The sequence below is a fragment of the Sprattus sprattus genome (assembly GCF_963457725.1).
Source record: "Sprattus sprattus genome assembly, chromosome: 3".
Lineage (NCBI taxonomy): Eukaryota > Metazoa > Chordata > Actinopteri > Clupeiformes > Clupeidae > Sprattus > Sprattus sprattus.
The window spans coordinates 19,808,965-19,819,795 of record NC_137922.1 but is presented as its reverse complement, the minus strand read 5'-3'; the positions used below and the strand labels follow the sequence as shown (position 1 = coordinate 19,819,795).

General features: G+C 39.9%; 1 protein-coding gene across 1 annotated transcript; it reads right to left on the bottom strand.

Annotated features, from left to right (window-relative positions):
* Positions 1-96: 96 nt before the first annotated feature.
* On the bottom strand, positions 97-10,157 carry grk5 (G protein-coupled receptor kinase 5; the record flags this gene model as incomplete). Its single annotated transcript, XM_080835390.1, has 16 exons — positions 97-189; positions 696-842; positions 1,193-1,330; positions 1,737-1,874; positions 2,266-2,474; positions 2,675-2,764; positions 2,981-3,018; positions 3,353-3,543; positions 4,716-4,856; positions 5,021-5,084; positions 5,180-5,272; positions 5,511-5,611; positions 5,777-5,854; positions 6,917-7,029; positions 7,315-7,410; positions 10,106-10,157. 16 exons carry the CDS (start codon positions 10,155-10,157, stop codon positions 97-99), a joined length of 1,782 nt encoding a protein of 593 aa, XP_080691516.1.
* Between the last annotated feature and the right edge of the window lie 674 nt (positions 10,158-10,831).

The window sequence follows — 10,831 nt, the reverse complement described above, 5'->3', positions numbered from 1 at the left end:
AAGACAAGTTTTTTTTTACAAAACATATAAAAAAAAGGACATTTCGTCTTGTGGTGTGGAACATTCCTTTGGAAAGTGGAGGGTGTGTGCGCTCCTCTAAAAAGCCGTCTTTATCAGGTCCTCTGAACTCTGGCTGTTGAATTGAAGTGAATTTCCTTTCTCTTTCTCACCTTCGGATTTATAGGAATTCTGTAGGAAAAGGGGAGCAGCAAAAGTCAGTGAGAATCCGCAAAAGGCAAGAGTGTGGAAGTTATGGAATGGTAGTTCAGTTCAGCATGTGGATGCGAGATTAGCTTTAGCTTTCATGAGTTTCTGTTAATTCTGAAACTGAAACATCTCTGACATAATTCTCTTGGGCCATCATGCACTCGATAATTTGCTAGGAAACAACCTTTACTGTATGTTAGAAAAACTGCTACAAACAAAACTCATGTATATGTGGATAAATAACTGTCTGAAATCTATACTTTTCAATAAAAATGATAACAAAACTACTACAGAGTTAAGGGGTAAGACACACTGCGGGGTCAGGCATGAGTTCCTAACCCAGAGACAGTTGTAGAATACTCATACATCAGCTTACATACTCTGCAACATCTGACATCGCAGAACAGACAAAAAAAAGTGCATTTGTGTCTCACCTATGCTAGTACAACTATGCTGTTAACCCCACATTTGTTGTCTGTGTGTCTTACGTGTCGTCTGAAAAACCTGTGCAGTAGTCGGTGTCTCTGCACGGGTCTGTGTTTTGGCTCGGGTATGTGGTCCCAATCCAGGTCTGGAGGTCTCTCCCCATTCTGGCCGAAAACGTTTAGGTCTTGAAAACATTCTGACTCGATCATCTGTAATGAGGGAGATATGAGGCACCACCTACACAGCCCCAGTAGCTACACAACCAATGACCCCCAACGTAAACACTGTTCACCTCAAGGACCGCTGTCTCCCTGTTAAGGAGTCTTATTCAGTCATCTTACACTAGACCACATTCAGCCCCTCAGCAACTGAATAGTTTGATTAATATTTTGATTTAATTTGATATTTAATAATAAAGCTTCAATCACACCTCACTTAATAATATTTAAAACATAAAAAAAAGAAAAAATAGTGAACAAATGAAATACTGACAACTTAACTGGTGATAATGAATGAATAGCAAGCTGGTACTATACAGACACTGCCACAAGCCCCATACCTCATTTTGCCATGGGATAGGACATGCCCCAGTGTTGAATTGGCCATAAAAGTCCTCGTCCTTCACATCCAGGCTCACTCCTCGGACCACTGAGAACTGCTCTATATCAAGAACATCCCGGCAGTACACAGCTCTTGGCTGGAACCCAACAGGGCACAGATAAATGAGAAAAAGTGTCAACGATTTAATTCAGACAGAGAGAAAGCATACATCTCGTGCATAGGGACTTCTGAAATTGAGATTTGTGTATCAGGCAGGGGGAAGAACCAGATGTAAATGTAAATGTGACTTAATAATGCATTATAGAAATATATAATAAGAAGTGTTCTTTTTTGGTATTAGTCTATAGAAACAGATTTCACTTTAACTCCATGTAGCCAGTGTTAAATTGGGTAATTGCTGCACTTGCAAAGCTAATACTGTGGAAGTGGAAGTATAGATGCAAAAGTTAAAAACTATGCAGCCATTTGATTTGTTGAAACGTCTCCAGCACCTACAGAAAATCCGAACAGAAACTCAATACCACCGGAAGGCAGGAACTTACATCAGGTTCGAACGGCGGCTTCAGCATTCCAGCCTCCAGCAGCCTGAAGTTGAGGTGAGCGAAAAAGGGTTGAGCTTTCACCTCTACAGCGCCCTCTGACTGACACCCCAGACGCATGGATGGATTTTTGGTCAAGAGCTGATCAAAGTCAAAGATGGCAAAATGTGACGTGAGCCTCATATTTGTATTGCTAAAAATAGTCTTTGTGGTACACAAAATACACTCATCAGTGTTATGACCCCTGCTGGTCATGCAGTGGCATTGCAAAAGTTGTGGTGTTAACCGCAGGGGAAGAATGACTTATAGCCCTTCCACATACATGCACATGTTAACAATGGCCTTTCTTTTTTGTCCCCTTAGACTTCCCATTCAGTCCCATTAACCATACCCAACTAAATGTTTCTACATCATGTCAATCAAGCGATACAGTGACAGTACTATCAAATCATCAATGTTGTTTGATTATTGATTAAATTATTCACATTTAATTTCTCAGTTTAGTCATCATATGGTGTCCATGAGTGCTTACTTTTGAGCAGATGTCTTTGGCCTCTGCGTTAAATCTGAACCCATAGCGCTCCTGGGTATCCAGAACTCTGTTGTGCAGTTCCTTCCGGTCCAAATGTTCCTTGGGGCCACGGAAAGGAGAGGATCCCTGGGTCATCTCATAGATGAGGCACCCGAAACCCCACCAGTCAGCGCTAAAGCCATAATCTTTGTTCTTTATCACCTCAGGTGCTGCAACAACAACAACAACAACAACTTCTAGTGCTATAAAATGATATGACGGCATTTAGATGGCATTTAGAATTTGTATAGGGAACAAAGGTTGAAAATAGATTTGATGTAAAATTAGATGTACACTAAATGTATACTTGTGCACGTGTTGTGCACACTCTCCATAGCCTAGAAGTATTTGCACAGAACTCAGCACATACCCATGTATCCTTCAGTACCCACTCTGCCATGAACTTGACCTTTCTCAGGCAAGGTGATGGCAAGGCCCAGATCTGATATCCGGATGTGTCCTGTTGGCAACATTCAGTTAAGTACATGTCACATTCACAAATGTGTCTTGGTTGGTTGGTTTCTAAATTTGACTATCAAAGTTGTTAAAATAATTTTTCAGTGTTTGCTTCCTGGAACATTCGGAACATTGCATTCCTGGTAAGGGCAGACTAAGAAATGATCAAGAACTTCCTGCTTACGACCGGTGACCTCATCAAGGAAGTTAAATGACTTACCATAGTCATCCAAAAGAATATTTTCAGGCTTTAAATCCCTAAAAAATGTTAGAGAAGAAAAAAACATAATAATGGATACATATACGTATGCCATAATGGCAAAACAGATGGTCATTGATTATCTGATATGTAATGTCTATTTATTTACAATTACTGATAAAATAAGCAAAAGCTGAAAGTTAACAACATCAGAGCAGGATAAGAAATAAGAAAAGAGAAGTTAAGAGAAGAAGAGAGAAAAGAAGTTAAGAGAAGAGGGGATGAAAAAGGAAACAGCACAGAACAATACAAAACACACTTGTAATATTAGAAATATGATTTATGCATGTTTATTTTAAGCATAAACAAATACAAGCAAATACTGTGCCTCACCTGTAAACTATGGTTTTCCGATGGAGATGTTCCAGACCACAGCAGACCTCAGCAGCGTAGAACGTCACCTGATCACTGGAGAGCCCCGGCAGACCCATGTTATAGATGTGAAACCTCAGGTCCCCTCCGTTCATGAGCGTTAGCACCAGACAGAGAGCGTCTTTGGTCTCGTAAGCGTAGGCTAAACTGACCTGTGGCAGAAAGGTGAATGAAATGGCTATCGCGTTCCTGATCTTAATGTTGTTTCTAGTAAAACAACCAGGGTTTCATTTCACCATCAGTCCAAGATTATAAATCTGCTTTTTGTCACTTTCAGCGAGTTGTCCCTTACAACTGTCTGTTTAGTACGAGCGTTTAAAGAAACTCTGGCATTCGTATAGAGTACTGGCTCGGTAACTGGGGAACAAACATAATGGCTCGGACTGAGCAAATCTCTCACTGCCAAATGCAAATACTCATGCCAAACAAACAGCCTTGGCATTATTATTTAGTATTATTATTACATAACATGGTGCACTGCAACCATCATACTGAAACATGATACATACACTGAATCTGATACATACAAAGACGCCTTTGTGATCATTTTATTGGGATTATCAAGTGGACAACTTCCTTCTTCAGTGTTTTGTTGAATTAGGCCTGCGATACCTCCAGAGGGTTCAACGGTGGTGTCTGACATCCCGGACCCACCTCCCTATTTCTCCAAGTCTGACCTAGCAACTTCACACACAGTCAAAGGCCACCTTATGTGTAGCAAAAGCCAAAACGGCAAGCACCACAGGTACATTTTTTAGCAGGCAAAAAAGGCTTGTCAATGGTACTGATAGCCTTAGCAATAAATTATCTAAACTCTGCAACTTGTCACACAATGTGAAGTTGCACCACCTACCTAAATTCATCACCATTTTTTTACTATTTTTTTTACAATGAGGGAATCACTTCACATTGATCAATATAACAGCTCTATTTCACCCAATTCTTCCTTACTAATAGATACACCTCTACATTTACAAGGTTTGACTTTCATCCTTGCATATTTAAAGTTGTCATTGAACTTGGCAAACAGCTGACAGGTGCATATAAGTTGTATACATTGAGGGCAAACACTGATAAAATGTATGTCTCTGTAGGATTTGCGCAACTTATACTGTAAATTCATATTAACATTTTGTACATACAAGTTGTACAATGTAGAAGGAGCAATGATGAGAATCTTAATTCTCTCTTATTACACTCACTAGCCTCTCAGCAGTTGGGGTGGTGCCAATCCTTACTGTTGTTAAACACACCACAAGTTCTTTTGCACCGTATTGGCAAAATAGCCGGAAACATGATATGATCGGAGTTGGGGTTTTCTCACCACAAATCTGCTGTTGACCTTTTCCAAGATCTGTTTCTCATTGAGGGCCAAGGATTCTCCGTGTCGCCTTTTCATTCTCTTCTTCTCTAGTTTCTTCATCGCGTACATGGTTCCTGTTGCTCGAGACTGAACCGCACAGACCTTCAAGGCACAGCACAGAGTCTACTTATGACAGCACAACCACGTTTCCTTATAGATTACATTTTTGTTTATACATTTCTTATAAAGTATTTACGAGTTAATTAAGAATTAAAAAGTGTATTAAGTCATTAAGAGTTCATTTAGTATTTCTGCAGAAACAATACCTCTCCAAATCCTCCTTTCCCCAAAACTCGATACTCTCTGAACATATCTTTTGTGACTGGCTTTCTGAGGAGAATACACAAAAATGTAGAAGCCTTCAATAATGCATCGTTCCTTGAGGCAGCAACTGAACTGTTTTTTTGCTTGTATTTGACACTGACCTCTCAATCATCTTCCATTGAAGGAAGCGTTCAAAATAAATGCTTTCCAAGTAATCTTCAAACGGTTCTCTCTTTAAGTAGTCATGAATGGCCCTGTGAGGACAGTAAATATGACAATTTGAGTTAATTGAGTGAGAATGGACAAAAAGCTAAAAAGCAGCTCTTCTTTTCACATTACAACTAAGGGATACAAAACCACTGTGGTGTCATTAACATTCAGTAAGGTTGGCATGATTTCTGTTACGGTGTTAAGCATGCATGGCAAAAGCAACTTTCAGTGGCACAATGGGTTTTGTTTGTTGTTTTGCATATGCTGTGTGGGGTGGCTAACCGTCTGCAGTCACTGAATACGTCTTTGTAGGGACTGCTCTCTAGGTTCTCTCTGCATTGCCGCCTGTGGCTGTCCACAACCTGGTGTACACAGTCAGGAGACTAAACACAAGCATGCATACACACCAATGGAGAGAGAGAGGGAGAGAGAGAGAGAGAGAGAAAGAGAAAGAGAGAGAGAGAGAGAGAGAAAGTTGTTAAGTTGTTAAGATGACATTTCTGAAATCCTCTAACATTGGTTATGTGCAAGCCCTCCATCTTGCATACCTGATTATTCAAGTATTTCTCCATGATGCTCTTGCCTCGGCTCACACGCTCAGCATCAGGTGTCTCGACATATTTGTCCTATGGAGATATAAATGGACCCATTTAGCTCATATTTGTCCTATGGAGATATACATGAAACCATTTAGAAACCACTCATCCAAGGAAGTAGTGGTTGTGAAGATCTTGTGCTTATTGTAGCAAAGGTTGAGCATAGTCACCCCACCCGGACTTGAACCCGGGTCTACAGGGTGCCATACATGCACTTGAGTGCCAGGCTCGATGGCATGCAGTCAGAGCACATACTCACCTGTAGTGACTGTACATTGTCAAACTATCGAACTACCAAATATATCTAGGATTAATAAAGTACCAGTCTTTATATGCTCCCAGAACCTATACATCTGTTGCTCACGCAACTGGTCTGAAACTGGGCCGACAAGTAATTTGTAATTGATCTAAAACTGAAATTTGAGTTGGAGTACAGACCGATTTCTTCCTGTTTCCTCACTGATTAAGATCTTGATCAAATCAACAGGATCAGGTTTGACATCATGCGGTCAAGGAACGGTGAACATACACGAACAACAGAAGATAATGGATGACCTCGAACAAACTGTGAGACAAGTCTCCTAAAACCGATGTCTGTGGGAGCATCTTCACCACAGACTACTATGGCCTCAGCCATTAACACTAAAAAATCTGTTGGATCAACAGCCTTCTTCAGCGATGTGACAACATTCTCATGAAGATAACATGCAATCTAACTTGTATACATTTGCATGTACAGTCCGGTAATCTATACACTTGAAATAATCTTCAGTATTTCTCCGTTACCATACCAAACCAAAGGTACAATCTTTAAGAGGGAAACCTACTGAGTGGATACTTGGAGCACATTTACTATGTTAACATGGAATTTCCTAACTGATTCTATACATGGCCTATGAACAGTCCATTTACTAGACCTTTCAACCTTACACCCCGTGTATTCAACGTCAACAGTGTGTGTGTGTGTGTATTTCCAATGTACTGAAATAACATACTATGGTACGTGTCAGCATATACTATCTTATATACAATGTGATGAACCACATGCTATGACATACAAGGTACATATTACACATGCACAAGGGCCTGTACCATTTCATCAAGCAGACACATGCATCTCTGCAGCTCAGGCTTGCTCTGGCAGTGGATACGGAAGAGTGCCTTTCCAATGGGCTGCTGATCGCACAGACTGAAGTAGTCCCGCTCTAAAACACAAGCACACAGCTTTTATACCAGTTATATCATATTTCTTTATTTTCATTTCATTCATTCATTTATTTAAATATTCGTTTTTGTAATTCCTAACAGTCTTTATGGTTAGGTCATGCTAATATTTGTGAAATGTCTGATAAAGAACATGAATCTTCACTAAAAAGTTGGAGCTAAATGGGGAAATTAATTGTCAAATTCAAACAAATTCAGCAACACCACATAGAGGTTCAGGCAAAACAAAACAGAACAGAACAGAACTCTCTTGCAGAGGAACCCACCAGTGCTGCTGGCCAGCTCAATGCACTCGCTGATGTGGGGGAACCGCAGAAGCTCTTTCCACTTTCGGCTTCTTCCTTTCCGTTTACCAGTGCTACCTGTGGACCAAGGGAAGAGGTATAGTTAGTTTGTTTACCAGTGCTACCTGTGGACCAAGGGAAGAGGTATAGTTAGTTTACCAGTGCTACCTGTGGACCAATTGAAGAGGTATAGTTAGTTTACCAGTGCTACCTGTGGACCAAGGGAAGATGTATAGTTAGTTAGTTTACCAGTGCTGCCTGTGGAACAGGGGAAAAGGTATAATTAGTTTAAGTTAAGTGCAATTAGTGAAATGCATATTTCCATATAGATTCCTGCTTAGATACCAGGGAGCTCATCTGACGATAGACACAAAGGATCTGAACCAGGCATTCGGTCAGATTTTAAGGAACTGTATGTCACCTGGTGCTTCAATTCACTCCCATAAGCACATGGTATGTTTTTTTTTTTTTACCAACCTCTACAATTATGTGTACGGACAATACACATAATTTTTATATTTAGTTGGTTTCATTGACTGGTTAAAGTTGCTGTTAAAGACCAAAAACATTTTCATTTCCAAGAAACAACAAACAATGGTTCTGTGTGTGACAACTAAGGGAGCACCTGAGTGCAGTTTGAGGGGGAAAAAACAGAATGGTGTATACGTGTTGGTTCAGCATCAGACAAACACATTTTTCGGAGTGACAACGTTTCCAGTATGAATAGGAATGTGTTAAGGCGTTGCTATGCGTTTGTCTTAGAAGTCAACTCAGCGGAACCTGTAGTGAAAAACACACACAACAGACGTGACAACAAGAGCCCTGTCATAAACCAGATATACCAGTCACAGATACAGTGCTGCGCAGAGTTCATGGATGCATTCCTGCACCATTCATTACTCTGAGTCAGTACCTTCAGCACCCATAGTATATAAGGTCCACAACTGAAGCATAATACCCGTCTGAAAGAATCTGAAAATCATCACGTTACAAGATTTAATTCTTAATGATGAAATCACAGAGACATATGTTTGGAGAATAGTAGCCTACAGTTTGGAGAATAGTCATCCACTTGTCTCACGCCAGGAGTAAGTTGAAACTGACACAAGACAATACCGGAAAAACATGTCTGAGCTAAAAATACATTTGTCAGCAAGCCAACTGATGATGAGAATGGAGCAGAGTGAGTAATCTTAGATGAGGGAGGGACACATCCTCCCTTATCAGTTTCTATGGGTGAGCTGCTTGGCATGTTTTGAGTTATCCTTGTTGTGTAATAATTATGAATGCATGGCCCATTTAAAAATAGATCATGGAAATTTGCCATGAGACAAAAAAGCTTGAATGCGGAAATGAAAAAGTATGCTAAAACAGGCAATAAGGAATTAACCTCTATTTAAAGTACATACATACATCACACATAAATATGTAAATGCATCTTCTTCTTCTCACGTGCAACTGTAATATAAAATATTAAACATTTTGTAAATTTAGGTTTTGTTTATAAAAAAAATGTGCTTTGCTAACACTCTTAATCATCATGGACATTGTAGTACACTTCATACATTGCACACGTAATCAACTACTGCAGCCACAGTTAATTTGCATGCTAAAGGTACCATGAAGAAGCTGCAAAACTATATTCTACAGTGATTCTAAATTTAGCTTCAAGTGTAAAGCCAGAAATTGAGGACAGATGAGGCAAGCCTAGATTAGTGCTGAGAGAGGCCAAACCAGTTTTTGACCTCAAACTCTGATTTTGAATGCAGGTAAAGCAGACAGAGGGAACTCCTCATATTGTATTCTTATTAAAGGAAATGTTCTTGGTCCTGGACATTTCATACAAATTGAGATTTGAGATCTTTGTAGACTGGGTCCCGTCACAATTACACAATAAATGGTAACATCAACCACAGAAGTTCAGTTTGCTTTGTCTGTTTTGCAAAAACTACTTGACCGATTTTCATGAAATCTGGTGGAGGGGTGTAGCACGGGCCAAGGAAGAACTCTGTACATTTTGGAACGGATCCAAATTAATTTTACATTAGTTATTATTCACCTTCTTTAACTTAGTGAGAGGCGTTTGGCCTTGGTGGAGGTCTGAGCCCTCCGAGTGCCCTTCTAGTCTATTGATGTGTTTGTTTGCTGTTGTTTGGACTCCAGCGTCCAATGCAGGTTTTTATTAGACTAATTATACTGTACCACATTAGACCAAATTGGCTGAGGGAATTCTGATCATGGACAAAACTTTGTTGTAAAAAAACACATCTCCTAGTCTCATTTTAAACTCCTAATGCCATTATGAGTATTGTATTTGTTATTAAAAAAGAAAACCACACAGACCTTATACAGTGTAGAATGACACGGATTTCTAATGTTTCCTGCCTCTATTTGGGGATCATGGCACATTCTGCATGCAGCTTTCCTAAGCAAGTAGTTGCATCTATGCATCAGTTCCTCCCAAAATATTGTGGAGAACATGTAATAGCAACCAAATTATCACTTTAAAGGGCTGAACAAAGCACTTTGAATCTCTTCTGAATGGAGGAGGTACACATGTCGGTAAAACTGCATGAAGACTTTGCTAGTTTGTTCATCAGATGTTTATTAATGAATGTAGAAGCAACTAGGCAATTCTTTCTGACTTTTGATACATAACTAGAAACCTAGACATTAAACCTAGGTTATATCTTAGGATATATGGAACTTCTTATAAGACAGCATGACAAGGAATTCAGATGAATAGAGAATGTTGACGCTTTCAAAGGCTTACCTTCTCTAGCCTTCAACAGAGCATTGTTTGCCACCATATTTTCTATCTCCATTTGGAAAATAGCGACAACCAATCGATCGAAGAAGAAAAAATATGCCTGGGTTCTTCTCAGCAACCTTTTGACCGCATCAAACGATCAAGGCATGAGTTAAATTCTTCCTTGCCATCGAGTAAATGATGTTGTCAGACCATTATTTGAAAAAAGAGAGAAATATGCAATCCAGGCACAGATCAATTCCATGTATGCCTACTACATGGCTACTCTCACTCTCATTTGAATGACAGACTCGTGAAACTCAAACTGGCTCTGTCACTGTCACCGCTGCGCTGAGCCAATGAAACTTGGCCCATCCCCGTTTACCATGTTGATAACTCCTGTGTCTACGTTCCATAACTTCAGGCAACACATGCAACCATGCATGGCATATCGAAAAGCCAATTAAGAGCATTCGTTAGAGAGGTTCCACCTTTTTTTTATCTGTCAATGGCTCCGTTTAATCTGAGCGCCTCTAAAAAGGTCAAGTGTATAGCATACGCTCTTCCCACAACGTCCAACTCACCCAATTTTTCTAAAAAAGGATGAGAAGATATCTCCAAAACTGCTAGTAGGCCTATGTGTAAAGGAACTAGCGTAAAGAGAGGCTCTTACTCTCAAAATTGTAAACAAAACGTGCAGTAGACCTACGTTTTCGGATTAATTAGTTCCGGCTTAGGTCAGCTTGCAAA